Source organism: Callospermophilus lateralis, chromosome 7 (genome assembly GCF_048772815.1).
Source record: "Callospermophilus lateralis isolate mCalLat2 chromosome 7, mCalLat2.hap1, whole genome shotgun sequence".
NCBI lineage: Eukaryota > Metazoa > Chordata > Mammalia > Rodentia > Sciuridae > Callospermophilus > Callospermophilus lateralis.
In genome coordinates this window covers 57,039,235-57,061,094 of record NC_135311.1, presented here as the reverse complement: position 1 = coordinate 57,061,094, position 21,860 = coordinate 57,039,235, and the positions used below count along the sequence as shown (strand labels likewise).

Below are 21,860 nucleotides of genomic sequence, written 5' to 3'. Positions count from 1 at the left end.
AAGAAATTTGGTTTATCAAGTCCATATTTCTGGTTTATATAGTTTCCCATTTGTCATGCCTCTTTTTTTGACCTTTATTTCTTTGTCACTTAACCCTTCTTTAAGGACTGGTTTCATTTTTACACCTTCCATAAAGCCTTTCCTTTTTTATTTTTTTAATGTTTTAATGTTTTATTTTCATTGCAGTACCAGGGATTAAACCCAGGGGTGCTCTTCCACTGAGCTGCATCCCCTGCCTTTTTTTATTGTTTAATCTTGAGACAGAGTTGCATAAGTTGCCCAGGCTGACCTTGAACTTGCAATCCTCCAAACGCAGCCTTCCAAGTTGCTGGGATTACAGGTGTGTACCATCATGCCCAGCTGAACCTTTACAAACTACTGCTTTCTGCAGTAATTTCTTTGTTCTACAGATAGATACCCATTCCCTTTATTTACTATACTTTCTGGAATATATTACCTTATTTTGGTAATTATAATTTTTTTGAATGTTTATTATTGTATTTAAGAAGCAGGCTCTAAAACTAGACCTAGGTTTCACTGAGTAGCTGCATAACCTTGGAGTAGTTAAACTCTCTTTGGTTCAGTTTTTTCATTGCAAATTGTTGCTAATAATAGTATCTACCACAAGGGATTGTTGATAGAATGAAGGGAGTTAATGCATTTAATACACTTAGACAATAGTGAGTTCATACTAAGCACTTAGGAAGTGTTTACTCTAAAATTCTACTAAGATTATAACTTGAGAAAGAAGAATGTAGCTTTTAATCTTTTTTGTGGTTCTTGTCTTCAGCTTTTATACCCCCTACTAAAGCAAGCACATAAGTTCTAGTAAATTTTTTTGAGACCTGTTGTATTTATTGGCAAAACAAAGTATTTTGTTCTATTAGTAGTATGTAAATATACCTGTTAGTTGTTTTAAGCAGTTACTCTACTCCATTTTCACTCTAGCTGTTATTCCTTCCTCCACACTTAATTTCATCCTTTTGGTCACTGTCAGATCTGTTTTCTGAAACACTGTTCCCATCATATTTCATTGTTCAAGAGTGGTACCAATATTTACTGAGCAACATTGACCTTTCACAAAAGTTTTAGGACATATGTAGAATGTTATTTTATACTGTCTTGCTTTCCATATTTTTTTGTATTTAAGGTTTATTTCCCAAATTTTTCTTCCCTTGAAGGAAAAACTTTATCTTAAATTTATTTATTTCTCAGAATATACCATATACACAGTTCATGGATTCATTAAATTCTAACTAGATTTAGTTGATATCACTGAAACCAAAATAACATTTTTAATAAGGTGGGAATGATTAATTTTTAATTTTTATTTTTATTGGTTCTTTTTAGTTATACATGACAACAGAGTGTATTTTGATGTAACTATATAAGCAGGCAATGTATTTTATTCTAATTAGGACATCATTCTTATGGATGTACACCTTGGTGGGATTCACAGTGGGGTATTCATACATGTACATAGGAAAATTATGTAAGATTAATTCCACTACCTTTTCTTTTTCTGTTTCCCCTCCCTTCCCTCCATTCCCCTTTGTTTAATCTGAACTTCTGTTTTCTCACCACCCCGCCTTATTGTGGGTTAGCTTCCACATATCAGTGAAAACTTTTGTTTCTGAGGATTGGCTTATTTCCCTTAGCATGATAGTCTCTAGGTCCATCATTTACCAGCAAATGTCATAAAGGCTGAGTAATACTCCATTACGTAAATATACCACATTTTTTTTATCCATTCATCTTTTGATGCGCACTGAGATTTCATTTCACTCCAGTGAGAATGGCAATTATCAAGAATCCAAGTAACAATAATAAATGTTGGGAAGGATATGGGGAAAAAGGTACACTTATACATTGTTGGTAGGACTACAAATTGGTGCAATCACTCTGGAATACAGTATGGAGGGAGATTCCTTAGAAAACTAGGAATGGAACCACCATTTGACCCAGCTGTCCCACTGCTTAGCATATATCCAAACAATTTAAGATCACATAGTACAGTCATGCAGGCACATTAGAGCAGCATAATTCACAGTAGCTAAGCTATGATTATCTTGTTGAATGATAAAAGAAATGCAATAGTTCTTTCATTGAATAACAGACTCTGCTATGTACACAGACATTCTAATGCATCTATTTGAGAATTTTGCCTAGTAATTAATAATTTTGCCTAATAATTAATAATTTTGCCTAATTGAGAATTTGCCTAATATCTCACTTTGATAATTTCTTACTTTGAAGTGCCTCCTCAGAGTCCCTCTAAAGCAAGCTTTATTCTTCTTATCACCATAGGTATTCTTGCTTTCTCTGAGACCAGTTCTGTGATTTTCTTAAATCTTGCCTGAATAATAATGAATCTACCACTTTTTAACATGGAAAGATACAGGATTATCAATTTTTTTCTCCTTTATGCCTTAAGGCAAAAATAAAAATGCCAGTTGACTTTGAATATTATAACATTAAAAAAAGTAGGCCACTGCCACAAGTTATAATTTTTGGAAAGCTTTGTATGAATTGTGGCAGTAGTCTCCCTCAACACGCCTTTGCATCCTGGTTCCAGTCAATACCGCCACACTTTCCTCCTACTATGCTGAGTACCATTGTGGACTAAGTGGCCATTTTGTCTGATTCTCTGTTCACGTCAAATCATCAGGGCCTAGCCATAACTCATCTATGGGACATTTTGACTCTATCAGTAATGCATCATGGTATATCTGAATTTTTAGGGCTAATGTCCGTATTGGCAGAAATAAGACCAAAGAATGACCTGGGGCATCCTTTTTGTGAAAATTTGAGATCTGGAGATTGGATGATCGATTATGTCAGTGGCCGGCTTATTTCACGATCAGGAAATATTGCTGAAGTAAGTATTAAATAAGTAAGCTGTGTTCTAGTCCAAAATAAGCAAAGGCACAGTAAGAATTTTATATATATATATAAAATATTTACCTGTTTTTCTCCCTTCTTTGTGTTTCTAGTTTTAATAAATGGAAATTTGATTCATGAATTATTGGATAGCACAGTTTCATGTTATGATTTATCTCTTAAAATATGTGTAGCCTGTGAACACACCAAATTAACTTTTAAAATTGTTTTTATAACAGGTTGGTAAATGGTTGCAGGCTATGTTCTTCTACTTGAAGCAGATCCCACGATACCTTATCCCATGTTACTTTGATGCTATATTAATTGGTGCATACACCACTCTTCTGGATACAGCATGGAAGCAGATGTCAAGGTATAGCCAACAAAGCTTACGTAAATAGGTGTGTTTGCATAGAAACTATACCCAGAGTCACTTTACACATGCTCTTTAAATACCAAAGCATGAATTTTGGAGACTCAGAGCTGGAAAAGTTTGTAAGTGGAAAGTAAATTTATTAACATCCTTTAGTCTGAAACATACAAAAACAAACCCATGTAAAATTTGTTCTATATAAAATATGTTTGGGGAAAATTAACTTGTTTTATGTTATTTGTTTCTATTTATTTATTCATTGATTTGTTAAATTTAATTGATATAATGTTTAGAATATGTACATAGAGTTCTTTCTCTAATTTTCATCGATTAAAAGAAAAAATATTCTGGTATTATTATGAATGAAATCTGCCTTTTACAATGAAATTTTCTAAAATGCAACTACAAATGGAAGTGAACTATGAGAGCCAGTAAGTTGATTTGGGCATGTTTTCAGATTTTTCAGAAAGAAAAAGCACTTCAATTCTGCCATTTGTGTTACATCAAGGCCTGGACTAAAGCCGGCTAAAATAATGGATGCCATGAAAGCAGTTCTGAAATCTAATCAAATTGAACATTTTTTCCTACTATATTACTATCTTTATACATTTGTGTGGAGAAATCATTTGAAGGGAAAAAACAGAATAAAACTGCTAAAAAGTTTTGTATTTTTTCAGATCATATTTTAAACCCTATCACTTTCATTACAGCTTTGTTCAGAATGGTTCAACCTTTGTGAAACATCTTTCATTGGGTTCAGTCCAAATGTGTGGAGTAGGAAAATTCCCTTCTCTGCCACTTCTTTCACCTTCCCTTCTGGATGTACCATATAGGTTGAATGAGATCACAAAGGAAAAGCAGCAGTGTTGTGCTTCTTTAGCTGCAGGTAAGGAATTTTGTAGAAGGTTAAAATGTATAAATCAATAGTATTCAAAAGGAAAACTTACAAGAAAAAGACTTTTTAAAAAAATTAATGAAGTTATCCAAGACTGTATGTTATTGCTTAGTAAAATTTCATAGACACTCCTAAAATACTAACCATGTTATTATTTAGTTATAACAGTATATGAGGCATTTATGTGGCATTTATGTATGTTTTTATTGTGTCTGGTTAATCCTTTTCTTCCAACTCATGGTATTATTTTAAATAATATTTGAAATATATGTTTTAAATCATTATTTTACTACCCATTTTCCTATATCTCTTCCCTGTTTTTAAAATAAACTTATCTAAAGATCATTTAAAGGTGTCCTATAAGTTACAAAACACAAAACTGATTTTAAATAATTATTATATGGGGATTGGGATTGTGGTTCAGTGGTGGAATGCTTGCCTAGCATCTGTGAGGCACTGGATTCAATTATCAGCACTGCATATAAATAAATAAAATTAAGGTCCATAAACATCTAATAAAAGTTTTTTTTAAATATTTTTTCAGTTGTTGATAGACCTTTATTTCATTTATTTATACGTGGTGTTGAGAATCTAACCCAGTGCCTCACACATGCCAGGCAAGTGCACTAACCCTGAGCCAGAGCCCCAGCCACAAGTAATAAAAGTTTTAAGAAATTACTATTATTATGCATCCAGATGCTGTCAATTGGACATAAAATACTTCCAGCCATGCTTATTGGCATCTGTTCCTGAAAGTAGATTAAAAAATTCAATCAAATAACAAATATGAGTAAGCAAAATAGGATAAAGAACAGGCTTTCCTTTTAAATAAATTTCCATCATATTTCTGGAAAATATTTAATACTTGAGGTTACTGAAGTTGAGAATTCTCAAAACTAACCTGAAATATGTGAAATTGTAGAAATTGTATATTCATGGCTCCCAAATTTAAATTTAAATTTCTTTAATTTTGTATCTGCTCAGATCAAGTGAAAAGGCTTCATGGTACCCAACAACTACAATAAAAATTACGTTTTCATTTAGAATGATCATAAAAAAATCATAAAACTCTTTTTTGGGAGTGGAGATATAGCTCAGGGGTAGAGTACTTGCCAAGTATGTGTGAGGCCCTAGGATCAATCCCTATCACCACAAAAATAAAAAAATAAAACAATTTTATTAAAGAATGAAATTAAAACTCTGGTTTAGTTCTATAATTGTTTCATATTTTCACTTGACTGTTTGATCTTCTAGTACCTGTCATTTCCCAATGAATCCATGCAAATACTCATGAAACTGAACAGAGCCATTGTGGGGAAGAAACATGCTGATATGAAGAATTTTAGGTTTTAGCCTATTTCATCGAAGCCTATTACATCAAATAGTAATTTCAGTCTTTTGATTGTATGCTCTTGCTGTTAAATACCCCTAATACATGCATTTATTTATAAATTGTATACCAATATATGTTAATGATACCTGATACACTTACATACCAAGTATAGTATAGTAAGTAAATAGAAATTCTGGTATTTTCTTCTTGCATGGAATGTTTTGCCTAGTGCTTACTGGCAAAAATAGAATAAACTCAGATTTGCAGGTAGGTTTTTTGGAGGTTCATTTTAAAATGGCTGGGAATTCATTTCTTTGGTGATGGTATTACAAAACATGTTATAATTATAAATTTTATAATAATTGACAAAGCAGAAATTATTCCAAAGATATATGATCTATAAGTTATGTACTCTCAGAGATGAAAAGGTTAATATGAGTGTGTGGGAAGGGAAGAATAGAAGTTTGTTCCTTGGATTTGACAAAGGGGAGTGAACAGAAGCAGGGATGGGAATAGGAAGCCCGTAGAATGAATTGGGCAGTAACTTTCCTGTGTACATTATGAACACATGACCAGTGTAACTCCACATCATGTACAACCACGAAAATGGGAAGTATTTTCCCTGTATATATGTCCAAATATACACTACTCTCATGTATACCTAAAAAGAACAAATTTAAAAAGTTAATAAAATATTTCCACATATCAGTGATACAGATTTTATAGCCTTTCCTTTTTAATAAAGACAGACTGTATATATTTTAGGATATACAAATTTAAAGTCACCTTTGAATCTCTCTATCTAGGTTTCATACAAAATGTTGAATAGGTTAAACTATAGGAATGCTGCCTGACACAGACTGCTACACATATGTTAGCTGCTGTCATTATCGTCATCATCAAAGTTTGTAGCCATCAATCATGTATATCAACCATTATTTAAAAATACACAGTGTGTGTGTGCTGGGATTGTGCCTAGTAAGAGTGAGGAACTGGGTTCAATTCTCAGTTCTGCATATAAATAAACAAAGTCCATTGACAACTAAAAAACATATTTAAAAAAACCAGTGTGTTTAGGGAAACTCTATACTATCATTTTGGAGATAGCATAGAAAAAATGTCTAATGTTGCCCTTTGTTCCAGTATTTCAATATTTCTTTTTTTCTTCTCCCTCTTCTTCTTTCTCTCTCTTTTTTTTGGGGGGGTGGGGTCCCCTTGGCACTGGGGATTGAACCTAGGGTGCTTAACCACTGAGCCACATCTCCACCCTTTTTTAATTTTTACTTTGAGACTGGGTCTCACTAAATTGCTTAGGGCCTCACTAAGTTGCGGAGGCTGTCTTTGAACTTGTGATCCTTCTGCTTCTATCTCCCGAATTTCTGGGATTATAGGCTTGTGCCACTGTACCTGGCTGCTTCACCATTTTTTGACTATTATTTTTTTTTTTAGTACAAATAACAGCTAACAATCATATTTCTTCAAATGTTTTATAAAAAAAACAACTGGACTGGGAATGTAAATCAGTGGTAGAGCACTTGCCTAACATGTACAAGGACCTTTCTTCAATCCCCTGAATCACAGGGAAAAAAAATAAAGAAACTCAAATCAGTCTAAAAGTAAAATTTTAGAATTTTTCCTATTACATATCCTATTTTTATCTTATACATAAAAGTTGTAATTACCACAAATGTTCATTGTTTAGCATACAAAATCTCGTTTTCATCTGCAAAAAATTTTTATGAAAGTATAACACTTTTTAAAAATTCATTTATTTTTACTTTTCCTTTTTTGAGGGGGCAGGTACTGAAGGTTGAAACTAGGGGTGCTTTATAACTGAGCTACATCGTAGCCCTTTTTTATTTTTTATTTTTTATTTTGAGCCAGGATCTCATTAAATTGCTTAGGGCTTTGCTAAATTGTTGAGACTGGTCTCAAACTCTCGAACTTCATGCTTCAGCATTCCAGATTGTTGGGATTACAGGCTTGTGCCACCACACCCAGCCAAAATATATTTATTTTCAGTTGACAAACATTATATATATTTATTGTATACAAAGTATAACAGTATTAATTTATTTTAAATTAATAGGAAATTTGGTAATATGTTTGACTCCAGAATAATAGAGTAATATATGTATTTAGTTGGTTATCATTCAGGTAATCATTTCATATTTAGATTTATTTATTATCCTTAAAGGCAGGGTAGAATCTTTAAAGCATGTACTTAGTATCATATTATATTACTTTATATGTTAAATATTTGATTTCTTGCTTTTAATTTATTAAAATAAAGGTTTTTGTCTTTTTAAAGATATCTTGAAATCAGTTGTCTAGCAATCTTGAAATCAATTGTCTAACGCTTGTTCTTGGGGCAGAGGATGTAACTCAGTGTTAAAGTGCTGGCATAGCATACAGGAGTCCCTGGGTACTATCCTCAGAATCTCAAAAAAAGAAAAAAATCTAGCACCGTTTTCTAATCTCCTTTGGGTCTTTTAAAAGTCTGGTAAATCAGATGTGGTATTCCCAGTATCGGAAGCTGAAACTGGAGAATGCCTGCACAACATAGAAAGAGCCTATCTCCAACAAACAAGCAAAAAATAACCTGATAAGAATATAGAATTGGGGCTGGGGTTGTGGCTCAGCAGTAGAGCACTTGCCTGGCATGTGCGGGACCCTGGGTTTGATCCTCAGCAACACACATAAATCAATAAAATAAAGGTATGTGTCCAACTACAACTAAAAACTAAATATTTTTTAAAAAGAAGAAGAGTTGCTCTGGGGGTGTTGGCACATGCCTATAATCCTATTGACTCAGGAGTTGGAGGCAGGAGGATCATAAGTTTAAAGCTAGCCTCAGGAATTAAGGCATGCTGACCCTAAGGAATGTAGTGAGACCCTGTCTCAAAATTAATAAAAAAGCCTGGAAATTTGGCTCAGTAGTTATATATATATAAAAATTTCATTCCATAAAAGTTGACATACCAGGCATACATTTTGCAGATAATTTTAGTGTTTGAAGACACATTGTAACTTACTCTTCTACCCCATGTTTAGAGTAACTATTATTGTGTGATAATACAGTTTATTATATTTATATTTACATATATTTATCGTTTCTGTTAGGCTTACCTCATTTTTCTTCTGGTCTTTTTCGCTGCTGGGGAAGGGATACTTTTATTGCACTTAAAGGTTTACTGCTGGTTACTGGACGATATTTAGAAGCCAGGTAAGAGATAATCTAAAAAGTTGCAATGTAAGTTTATGTCTTAGTGTTTTCTATACGTTCTTCAAACCTTTCTTCTGATCTATCTAATCTCAACATTTGAGAGGTATGTTTTCCATAAATGTTTCAATGGTATTTTTATAAATGTTCATTGAAAAATATACAAAAAATTTAAAGGAGGGAAAACTCTTTGAATTTACCAAGTTCTACTCATTCATATTATAGATTAGGTTATTTTCAGAATTTGTAAGTTTATTTTTATAAGATAAAATTTTTGATCATTTTATGTCTTTTATAATGAAGTTACTGCTGGCTTGTTGAGTCTTACAGAAAAAAAAAAAAAGATAGCAGGTTTCCTTCTGTTTGTTGCAAGCTTGTAAACTCCAGTTTCCAGATTCAAAATGATCTTTTCTTATGTCACACAATAATATAAATAAATTTATTGGAGGTTGAAAAGAAAGTTCTGCAGCAGTGTGATTCAGAATGTTCCACAAACCAGTACTAACACCATCATCTGAGAACTTGTTAGAAATGCCTATTCTTTGTGCCTATGGCAGACCACCTGAATCTTAACCTGGGGATGAAGAGGGTAAGGTTGGTATGAGAAACTGTATTCACACCATCTAGGTAACAGTCACCAACTGGAAGTCTGGGTAGAAAATGCGAAATGGAACAACTATTTTGACTAGCTATACCACAGGGGTGGTTTTCCTTCCTCCCTTTGTAGAGGTATTCATGGATCAGAAATCTTTTTATTCAGTTTTCATGTGTATGATATTTTTCTGGATGGTCAAGATTGCTAGTACTCTCACCTTTTATTAATTGGTAATGTCATGTGCATATGGACCTTTTTTGTATTTTAGAAAACAAAGCTTTCCTATTGTACTATTGCTGGACAAACATTAAACTGAAACATAGAATTAGTAAAATTTCTGAATGTTTTAGTTAAAAAGCATTAGAGTCTAGATGTTTTTAAATAACTTTTTCTAAGATCATACAGGTGGCAAAGCTAGGATTTAGACCTCAGCCATCTTATTTCTTAATTTTATGATCTCTCCAGAACACAACTCCATCTTACAAATGAGATACACCAAATCTTACATCTCATTTGGTGTATGATAGTAGAATACTATTTTTAAATTTTAAATACCAATTTTTAAAATTGAGTGGTTTTTTTTTTAAAAGTCTGCTTCTAGCCATTGGTTTCTTATATATTTGCTTTGCTTTTGGTACGTTATAAAATAAAAGTTTATGCCTAATAATTACTTGGATTTTGAAATACTATGGATTTCAAAAGTAAAATCTAGAGCTGTAAGGAGCTTTAAAAATCACCCAACCCAATCCCCGACTGCACAGATGAAAAAACTGTTCCAAAGAAGGAAAGTCACAAATTGTTAGAGAAAAAGCCAGGGCTGCAACCAAAATCTCTTACTTTCAATTCATTGCTTGTTTATCATATTATGACCGCTTTCTAAAAATATATACAAAAATAAATAAGGACAGGTGAGAAAATATTTCATGACACAGTCACCGAAAGTGAACATGTTTGTCTTTAGTTTTTAACAGTATGTTTTCATTTCAAATGATCCATTCAATTCTGTTGTTTAGGAATATTATTTTAGCATTTGCTGGTACCCTGAGGCATGGTCTCATTCCTAATCTCCTCGGTGAAGGAACTTATGCCAGATACAATTGCCGGGATGCTGTGTGGTGGTGGCTCCAGTGTATTCAAGATTACTGTAAAATGGTTCCAAATGGTGTAGACATTCTCAAATGCCCAGTTTCCAGAATGTATCCAACAGATGATTCTGCTCCTTTGCCTGCTGGCACACTGGTAAAGAGAATTTATTAAAACATTTTTCTTGAAATATGACTTATTTCCTAATACACAGTAAACATAAAACTGCTTCTTGCCTAAAGAGCTTGTAACATGGTAGAAGAGATGATGTGTCCACATAAACATGGTCATTACAAAGATGGACAAGTAGTACTATGCAGTGTCATACAAGGGAGAGAGGAGTAATAGGTGGGACTCAGGGAGGAGGACTTATAAAGTAGCTAAAATTTCACCTGAATGGACTCTTAAAATGTGAGTAGGATTTTAGGAGAGTTTGTGGAGGGTATGGGAAGACTTGAAAGATGAAAGGAACAGTGAAACATATTGAGTTGAAGCACAGTTTAGGACATACTGCTCAGCCTAGTTTCAATTTCTGTGTAAAACACCTGAGGGTAGTGAGAGAATATGGAAAGGGTGAACCAGGTGTAGAGGGCTTTGTCAACCAATCCAGGTAGTTCAGAGTCTATCTTATGAACAATGTTGAACTGATAAACATTTTTGAGTGTTTTTCCCCAAAAGGGAATATGCAATAATACTATGTTTTTGTCACTTCTGATCTGCTTTTGTTATCATGTGTTCAGTATAAGACTTCAGGGGTGGTGAAAACTGCTTCAGGGCTAGCATGTTTGTGTCCCCATGATGTTTATATTTATCATGAAGTACTCAAAAAAACATTTTTCAAAAAATAATTCTTTATCTTTCATTGTCCTACATGGGTTAATGTTATCAAGTAGGTATTTATTTTAGAACTATTTATTTTCTCACAATTTGGTAAAAGTTGCACAGTATTTTTATGTGCTTCATACATTTTATAACTTTATCAAGAATTTTTATATGATAGATTCAGATTTATTTACAGTTTTTTTAAAAAATAAAGTATAAAGTATAATCAAATATACAAGGACTCTAAATTTCATTTTTAGTTTATATGCTTCACCTTATTTTTAAAAAATACAATTATATATCTCTCTATATGTCATCCTAAGTATTACTTTATTATTAATATGGACAAAGAAGATTATCTGTGGACTCTTTACATTCACTGGGATATTTTCTGAAGCCATCATAGATTCCCATGTTTGAGAGTACCACTTTTGCACATAATTTAATTACTATTACCTATATGTGCAGAAGAGTAAGAATATTTAGGTGCTAAATGACAAGCTAAACTCATTATTGTTTATTGTTCTGATAGAAACTATTCAAGCTCATCATTTCACCTATCTGCAAAATTACAAATTATTTCGTCACAGGCCTGAATAGTTAAAACTACTAATGTTAAATATTCATATGACAGATTGTATTATTTTGTGTAGTGGGAGCTGCTGCTTTTCCCTGGGCCTACTCCAATCCTTATTTCTCCCTCCAAAGAAAAGTATGTGTTTTCACATTACTTAAGTTGTGGGATTTAGGAGGAGATCAGTATGTAGTTTCTATTAGAGGTCACATCCATTCTGTCTCAAACAGGATCAACCATTGTATGAAGTAATACAGGAAGTCATGCAAAGACATATGCAGGGCATACAGTTCCGAGAAAGGAATGCTGGACCACAGATAGATCGAAACATGAAGGACGAAGGTATGGAAATTTAACTCCATAGTGAATATTCACTGATGCAGAGAAATTAAACCTTGTAATCATTCTCTCACTTTGCAGTAATGGGTGCAAAACCTTAGGATGTAACAATGAGAAAGATAACACTGTTTCTGATCTCACCTAGTTTTTAGTTTCTAGAGGAAATATGAAATTTCATATCATTCTAATCACCAATATTAACGGTAATATTGATGGTTATCATTTATAATGATAACATCAATTTTTTTTAAAGAGAGAGAATTTTTTAATATTTATTTTTTAGTTTTTGGTGGACATAACATCTTTATTTTAATTTTTATATGGTGCTGAGGATCAAACCCAGCGCCCCGTGCATGCCAGGCGAGCGCGCCTCCGCTTGAGCCACATCCCCAGCCCCAATAATATCAATATTAATTGCAATGAATTGAGTCATTATCTGGTAGGCATTGTGCTAACTACTTAACCTATGTTGTTCCAATTTAATTCTCCCAAGAACATTTGGAACAAGTTATTTTGTTTTCATTTTTACTAAATGAGAAAACTGAAGAGTAGCCTACCCAAAACCACAGAGCTACTAAGTGGCAAACTATGATTTTTTCCCTGGTCTCTCTCTTTGACTTAGGCTCCTATAAAACAGTTTTTCCAAAAAGGGTATGTTTATCAAGTTAAAATTGATAAACTTTTAACTTCTTCCTTATTTTATGGCACACAATCATTACTAGCCAATGCAAGGCTGATTGTTTCATTTTTCCCCTATTTCTCTTAGAGAGTCATTCTAATGCATTTATTGTATATTTATTTTTATAAAACATGTATTATTTTATTTATATGTCATTTTAATATTTTGTTAATGCATTATAGTTATATATAATTTTGGGTTCATTTTGAGATAATCACACAAGCATTTGCACCACTTCAGTCTCTAGTACTTCTTCTTTTCTTCCCCTGTTCCCTCCACCCATGTTCACCCAGCCATATTCCCTTTCCTCTACTCTACTGGTTATTTATTTATTTATATAGTTTTAATTGGTGATTTATAGATGCACATAAAGGTGAAAATCATAATTTGGTCAATTGCATTCTACTGTTCCTCTCTTTTCCCATCCTGTCTCACTCCCCCTCTGCTCCACTGATCTCCCTTCAGTTTTCATGGGATATGTACCCCTTTCTTTTTTCCTTGTTTCTGGCTTCTGCATATGAAAGAAAACAGTATACCCTTGACTTTCTGGATCTGTCTTATTTCACTTAGATGCTATTCTCCAGTTCTATCCATCTAATAGCAAATGCCATGCGTATCAATTTTTTAACTTTATAGTTTAGAGAGAATTTGAAATTCATAAAAGTTTGCAAAAAAGTGATTCATGGAGAACCATGAACCATTCACACAGTTTCCCTCAGCTTCTCCCAGTGGGGATGTCTTATATAACTGAAGTATCTTTAGGAAATTGACATTAGTGTGATACTAACTAGGCTATTAACTGTTAACTAAACCTGATTTGGTTTCTAGTTTTTAAATTTTCTCATCTGTGTGTCTGTGTGTTTGTGCATATATGCTCACACTTGCATATATGTGTGCATGTAGCTCTGTGAAATGTGACTCCATGTATAACTTCATGTAACCATTACCACAATCAAGATACAGAACTAATCCATCACCACAAAGGTCTTTGTGTCTGCCTTTATAGTTAACACCTACCCACTCTACTGCCATACTTGAACTCTAACAACTGCTAATCAGTTCTCTCTATATATGATTTTATTATGTTGAGAATGTTATGTAAATTGAATATACTTCATATAACCTTTTGAGTGGTTTTATTCATTAATCATAATGCCCTCGAGATCCATCCAAGCGGTTGCATGCATTGGTAGTTTATTTCTTTTTGTTGCTGAATAGTATTCCCTCTTAGTGATGTCAGAATTTATTTAACCTTTCATCCACTGAAGGACATTTAGGTACTTCCATTTTTTTACTAATATAACTAATATGAATATTTCATATGTAGATTTTTACATGACACATATGTTTCATTTCTCAGGGAATGCCCAAGGATATGAATCAGTCATATAATGAGTGTATGTTTTATTTTATAAGAAATTGCCAAACAATGTTCCAGAATGGTTGTACCATTCTGGTTGATTTTCATCTACACTGAATCACCATTTGTTGTTAGAGAGTTTTGTTTTGTTTTGTTTTCAAAGAAGTGCTAATGGTTGTGTAGACTGCTATACAATATTTGCATTTCTCTAATGTTAAACATCTTTTCATGTACTTATTTGCCATTCATCGTCCCTAATTGTGTCATTTGCTTATTTTCTAGTTGGATTGCTGGTTTTTTGACTGTTAAGCATTTTAAAAATATTGTTTTAAAATTTTTATTAGGGCTGGGGATGTGGCTCAAGCGGTAACGTGCTCGCCTGGCATGCATGCGGCCCAGGTTCGATCCTCAGCACCACATACAAAAACAAAAGATGTTGTGTCCGCCGAAAACTAAAAAATAAATATTAAATTCTCTCTCTCTCTAAAAAAATAAAATAAAATAAAATTTTTATTATAAAATGTCCCAGTTTAGCCATTTGTAAGTGTGCAGTTCAGTGGCTTTAACTACATTCACATTGTTGTGTAGCCATCATTACTATCCATCTCCAGAACTTTTTTGTCATCCCAAACAGAAACTACCCAGTAAACAATAAGTACTCATTCCCCAGCTCCTAAAAATTGCTATTCTACTTTCTGTGTCTATATATTTAACTATTTGAATGTATTTGTCCAGTGTCTGTTGCTATAACAAAATACTTGAGGCAGGCCACTTTATAAAGAAAAAGATTTGCTTAGCTCAAAGTTTTGGAGGCTGAAAGTATAAGCTGAAGCATTCCTGTTGAGTTTGGCCTCTGGTGAGGACCCTCTTGGTTATATCATATCATGCCAGATAACCTCATAGTGGGAGAGATTATGTGTGGGGGAGATCCCATGACAAGAAAGAAAGGCAGAGATTTAGGAGTCAGGATCATTCTTATTCTTTGGAACTTAACTCACTCTGAAAGGCATCATTGATCTTTTCCAATGGTAATGTCTCCAGTGACTCAACCACCTTCATCAGGCCACACCTCTTAAAGCTTCCAGCACATCTAAATCATAGCATCTGTGTACCTCATATAATTGAAATAATAATATATTTGCCCTTTGTTTCTGGCTTATTTCATTGAGCATAATTTTTTACGTTTCAACCATGTTGTATGTGTATCAGAATTCCATTCCTCTTTTTTGTTGTTGTTTTTTGAGGGTTTTTTTTGTGATAAAAATTTCTAAAATTAAATTTTCCATCTAACATTTTTAAAAACTAGAAATTACAACCAAAATAAGCTGGAAGAAAAAAAAATCCTCTTAAAACTTACAGAGATTCTCTTCCAGACTGTTTCCATGATTTTCATTAGAGAATCTCAATGGGATAGAGGGTCTTTATATGCCAAACAGAAATAAAGGACTTCCCCTTGCTGTTCCCCTTGTTGGTAAGTATTCTCTCCACATCCCTGGCTTCTTAATGAAGCAGGCCAACATTCTCAAACCTGAAAGGATGCCAATCGTTCTGTAGGCATTTGTCTTCTGGCACCACACCACTATGTGCAAAGTCTATAGCTGGGTTCCAAGAAGGCCATACATTTTTAAATTGCAAATCTGTGCTAAGTATATAAGACAATGACTGACAGGAAAAAAATGTTTTTTGATTACAAACTCAATCCATGTGGTTTATTTATCAGTGGGAGAAGTTAGAAATTAATTCCCCTCTCCCCTCCCCCCCAAAAACCCCAGCAAATAACAAACAAAATTTCCTTGGAAATCACAGTCACATGTAGAGTGCACCCTAGAAAAGAGAAGGGGCAAAACAGTTGTCACCCACTTTCATCAAATACTGGATCTATTCAAGGGTCAAGAGAAAAGGCAGCTTTCCAAAAGGCTGTGAGGGAAAATCTGTTCCAAGTCTCTCTCTTTATTTAGTATGGGATCTTCATGTTCATATGACATTCTTCCTATAGTTCACATCATCTTCCCTTTGGGTATGTCCGTGCCCAAATCTCTTTTAAAAATACCAGTCAGATTGGATTAGGGTCCACCCTAATGGCCATTGTAACTTGATTACCTTTGTGAAGTTCAGTTTCTAAATAAAGTCACATTCAGATACACTGGAGGCCAGGATTACAATTTTTAAATTTGTGGGAAGGGATCCATTCAAACAAAATCAAAAATGTTTAGTTTTGAGAAGTATTTATATACTAATGATGGCATTCCTTTTTTATTTTATTTTTTTATTTATATGTGACAGTGGAATGCATTACAATTCTTATTATACATATAGAGCACAATTTTTCATATCTCTGGTTGTATACTAAGTATATTCACACCAATTTGTGATGGCATTCCTTTTTTAAAATAATTTACAGTCAGGCATGGTGTTGCATGTCTGTAATCCTATGGCTTGAGAGACTAAAGCAGGAGGATTGCCAGTTGAAAGCCAGCCTCAGCAAATTAGTGAGGCCCTAAGCAACTTAGCGAGACCCTTTCTCAAAAAAAAAAAAATTTACAAATGTATTTATTGTGATATAAAATATTCCTCCCATATTCCCGCTCCCTATCCCACTCTAGATAGGGCAGAGGGGTTGGAAGAGAAGGGAGGGGGCATAGGTTATTAATGATGGTGGAATGTGATGGTCATTATTATACAATGTACATGTATGAAGATATGAATTGGTGTGAATATACTGTGTATACAACCAGAGATATGAAAAATTGTGCTGTATATATGTAATAAGAATTGTAATGCATTCCACTGTCATATATAAATAAAAAAGAGATATAAAATATTTATGTTTTCATTAATTTAATCTGCTCCTAGGTATCTAGCCTGTGAAATAATCTAAAACACACAAAAAAGTCATATGATGATATTGATCATACCATCATTTATAATTATATAAAGGAAGAGACAGCCTTTGCAATCAACAGAAAATATTTACATTGACCAGAATGAAAAAATTACAAAATTATAGTTATGACACACAAATGTGAAATCTAGCAAATAAAAAATATTTGGATATAAGCCATTTATAAAAATATTACTGTATAAAATATTAGAATGAAATATGTCTTTTGATTTTAAAATATGATTATGGTTTTATAATTATGATTTTAAAATATAATATTACATTTAAAATATATTAATATGTTAATATTAATATAATGGCACCATTTTTAACATAACATAATGAACCTTTGAGTTTCTAGGTAACTCACTACACTCATTGGCAAATATTGTATGTTCAAAATTACATTTTATATATAAATTTAAAATCATTAATTTATTGTTTCTAGCAGTGACATCCAAATACTAACTCTGCTAACCCAAGTTAGCTGCTAACAATCACTTATAGTTCTTTTATCCTTCAGTAAATCAATAGAAATAGATTTTATATTTAAAGAACATATTTTGTGATATCTTTGAATTAATTTCGTTTTTCATTTCAACTTACAGATAGTGGTATAAATTCTACCTCAAACTTAGTACTCAAATTAAGCAGATATTAACATTTGCTTATATTTTCTTCAGATCTTTCTGTTTTTGTTTGAAAAGAAATAAACCATATCAGGTATATCCAAAGCTTCATCTCTCCTTTTCTTCCTTTCCTCTCTAGAATTAATGACTATCTTATAATCAGGATTCACTATTTCCATGTATTTTTTAATGCTTTAGACTCTTGTGTGTATTCGAGTATATACAAATTACATGTGATCTATGTTGTGTTGTATATATTCAGTGTACTATAACATATACACGGTATAAATATTTGATGTATTTTAAAATTATACACAAATACGTGTATAATTTCATGAGTTTCATATAGACCAAATAGACATACATAGCTGTATACATTAGTATTATCTATGTTTTAAGCTTTTACAGAAAAAGTTTTTATTATACATCTCCTTTTATAACTTGTTTACTCAATCATTTTGTCTTGGGTATTTTTGTTTACATAAATCTACTTTTTAAATTTTATATGATATAGGTGTTTCCCCATATATAAACAGCATTTAATCATTCCTCTACTGAGTGGTTTATTTTTTTGCTGATAAAAGCAATGTAATGATGAATATTCTTATAAGCATCTCCATGTACACAGAAGTAAGGATTTCCCTAGAGTATATTTAGAAAGAAATGTAAGTACTGTTCAATTTTATGTCTCTAATTTTTAAGATATTACCAAGTTGATCTTCAGAATAGTTGTCCTGGTTTATTATATTCCTATAAATTGTATAAATATTTTAAATAAAATATTAATTTTCATTTGCTATATATAATATGTACCGGTTATGGAACATTTGTTTTATACATGTTTTGGGGTTTTTAGGTTTTAATATAACTGCAGGGGTTGATGACAAAACAGGATTTATTTATGGAGGAAATCGCTTAAATTGTGGCACATGGATGGATAAAATGGGAGAAAGTGACAGAGCTAGAAACAGAGGAATACCGGCCACTCCAAGGTAGTTTTTATTTAAAAGTGCTTTTGTAATTATGCCCTTTTTTAAAAATATATATATATATTTTAGTTGTAGGTGTACACAATGCCTTTTTTAAATTTTTATGTCATGCAGAAGATCGAACCCAGTGCCTCAGGCGTGCTAGGTGAGAACTCTACCACTTGAGTCACAACCCCAGCCCCTAATTATGCCCTTTTAATTTACCATTTTAGTTTTTAAAAACACATACTTGTAGAATCTTTTACTATATTAATGATGTATTCTTCATAGTAAATCAATAAAAATCTGCCTCTCTTCCTCTCTTCTATTTTCTGACTCATCCTTTCTTTCTCCTTGTCATGCAGATATGTTCCTTTTGATATATGTTATATAGGAAAGCTGTCTGTTCTTTTTTTTTAGAAAGTATCATGGTTTCAGCCTCTGCAAGTACTTCAAAATCAAGTCTTATGATCTGTTATCCCAATGGTTAATATTTCATTGTGCATATCTTTTGTAAATATGAGCAACCATCATCAGTTGTTCTTTTATGAAGTCTTTTCACTTCATAAAAGGAAATCGTTTTTCTTCATAATTCTTTAAACTTTTGTACCAGAATTTTTTTCTTTTTTTTATTTCAGAAGCTATCAACAAATAGCTTCTTGTACTATATTAAACTGAGAAGCTCTTTTCTTCAAATTTTATCTTCAGTCAGAATTATCTAAAAAATAATTTTTAAATAGTTGCTCCTAGACTGAGGGGTGTAGCTCCCTGGTAGAACACTTCTCTAACTTGGGTGAGGCCTGGTTTCAGTCCCCAGCAAAATTATATATTCCTTATAAAGTTAGGATTTCTTAGTAGATAGTTGCTTTTATAATGAAATGGTTATACTATTTATCAGAATTGTTTATTGAATACCTTCTTAAAATAGAGCCTAAATGAATCCTTCTTAGAGAATAAAATTTATTTTTAATTTTAGAGATGGGTCTGCTGTGGAAATTGTGGGCTTGTGTAAATCTGCCGTTCGTTGGTTGCTGGAATTATCCAAAAAAAATATTTTTCCTTATCATGAAGTTAGAGTAAAAAGACATGGTAAGCTGTTCCTTTTATTTACAAAGAAACTTCTAATACTGTTTTCAACTATGTACTCATCATTTGATGCAGTTAGCTAATATTAGAAAACCATAAATTTCAAGAAGAAAGAAAAATCATTAATATACTCTATGGAAATTGTAGCAAATCTAGTTACTAACTATATTTTTGATAGCAGTTTAAACTGAGGTAAGAAAAACAACATAGTTACTGCCTTATTGTGCTTTTCTTTGATCTTAGTGTGACTGTGAACAGGTTCTATTTTCATGAACAATTTTGAAATCTTTACATCTTTTTTGAGAAAATTTTGTCCAATTGAAATATTATTTGAGCCACATAAATAATTTAAAATTTTCTAATTCATTTGTTAAAAGTAAAAAGAAACAGATGAAGTTAATTATGTTTCATTTAAGATAATGTGTGTGAAATATGATTCAATATGTAGTCAATATAAAATTATTTCTGAACTATTTTATATTTTGGGAAGTACTGAGTTTTTGAAATCCAGTAAATGTTTTATATCACATCTCAATTTAGGCTAGCTACATTTTCAAAAAGTGGCCAATTTATTTTTCCCTAGTAGATAAAAAGTAATAAGTGTACTAAATATGACTTTTTGGCTCTTATTAGAGGTTTGAATTGCTTTAAATGTCTGAAACTGCCATGTCTTTTCATCATTTTCCAGGGAAAGTTGTAACAGTCTCATATGAAGAATGGAACAGAAAAATACAAGACAACTTTGAAAAACTGTTTCATGTTTCAGAAGATCCTTCTGATTCTAATGAGAAGCATCCAAATCTAGTTCACAAACGTGGCATATACAAAGACAGTTATGGAGCTTCAAGTCCTTGGTGTGACTACCAGCTCAGGCCTAATTTTACCATAGCAATGGTCGTGGTAAGTGAAGTGTTTGTAACTGTCCAAATTGTAATAGAATTTACTTAATTTTTTATTTTTTACTGTTTTCATTGAACTGCAGAAAAGGATATTGCTTACTAGCTAGTTTTATATAGTCTTTTATAATTAAAAAGGTCTGCTTATCACCTTTCACATTTACCAGTCAGTATCAAAAAATAGAAAACAATGGAAGATGATCAATGAAGTGTTTTCCTGATGTATTTTTCACATCCTGAATACACTTAGAAAATGGTATTTGTGCAAGACACTGTGCTTGGATTTTGCTGTTTATGCAAAATCCAGCTGCTTCCATGAGCCCCTGACCCACCCAGTTGTCCTGAAAGCTAAAGATGTCTGTATTTCCAATCATCTGTGCCACAACCAGTGCCTCAGCATGCTAGATGGGAAGTTCTGGAGTAGTGAATTACCAGGAATAGCTTAAATTCACACACTCTTTTATTGATAATTAATAAAGTATGTATAGCCAAGGATTCTAGAGTCTCTCCTTTTTAAATTCTGCCTAAACTATGAGGGCAATAAAATAGAGGTTTGTGTTTGTCCATGCCTGCCTAGCTGTTTCCATTTTGTCAAAAACATAACTAAACATGGTGTTATAAATTACAGTAGAATGAAAAACACACAGGCACACAGGAAAGCTTTGGTTCAATGTGCATTTGATTTTATTAATCATTAACTGTAGGCCAACCACCAAAATTAATGCAGATTCTCTTCTCCTTCTTCTCTGTATTACAAGTAACTTTACACTGTTCCACATGTTATTATGATCCTAGAAGCAGAAAGTGGGTTCAGATATACCTTAAAGGAAACTCTTGTAAATCTTATAAAGAATCAATTACATGAGTTGAAGTGAGTTCTATATTCCTAATAACTATGACAACTTCCTGTTTTTGAAGAATATCCACACATTTTCCTAACTTCTAAGGCCTAGAACAGTGCTTCCAAGTTAGCCTCATGGAATTAAATCTGGTTAGGCATCTACTCTTAAATTCTGCCCACACTGTATTTCTAAATATATTCATTCTTTTTCAAGATGATGATTTGTATATGTAGGTGGAAAGTAATTCTTCTGTGATGTGAAAAAGTTGTTTATTTGTTTTTGACATTCATTAGGCCCCTGAGCTGTTTACTACAGAAAAAGCATGGAGAGCATTGGAGATCGCAGAAAAAAAATTACTTGGTCCCCTTGGCATGAAAACTTTAGATCCAGAGTAAGTTGGAA

The 21,860-nt window shown here is 32.6% G+C and overlaps 1 protein-coding gene across 4 annotated transcripts in view; it reads left to right on the top strand.

Annotated features, from left to right (window-relative positions):
- The window catches only part of Agl (amylo-alpha-1,6-glucosidase and 4-alpha-glucanotransferase), a 71,460-nt gene that overhangs the window by 33,843 nt on the left and 15,757 nt on the right, over positions 1 to 21,860 (top strand). For all 4 annotated transcript variants that reach the window (XM_076863409.1, XM_076863407.2, XM_076863408.2 and 1 more), the window contains exons 22-31: positions 2,742 to 2,878; positions 3,120 to 3,253; positions 3,964 to 4,139; positions 8,605 to 8,707; positions 10,313 to 10,538; positions 12,009 to 12,120; positions 18,523 to 18,658; positions 19,611 to 19,723; positions 20,409 to 20,620; positions 21,752 to 21,849. In XM_076863409.1, the coding sequence (XP_076719524.1) occupies positions 2,742 to 2,878; positions 3,120 to 3,253; positions 3,964 to 4,139; positions 8,605 to 8,707; positions 10,313 to 10,538; positions 12,009 to 12,120; positions 18,523 to 18,658; positions 19,611 to 19,723; positions 20,409 to 20,620; positions 21,752 to 21,849 (1,447 nt within the window). The remainder of the gene's footprint in view (positions 1 to 2,741; positions 2,879 to 3,119; positions 3,254 to 3,963; positions 4,140 to 8,604; positions 8,708 to 10,312; positions 10,539 to 12,008; positions 12,121 to 18,522; positions 18,659 to 19,610; positions 19,724 to 20,408; positions 20,621 to 21,751; positions 21,850 to 21,860) is intronic.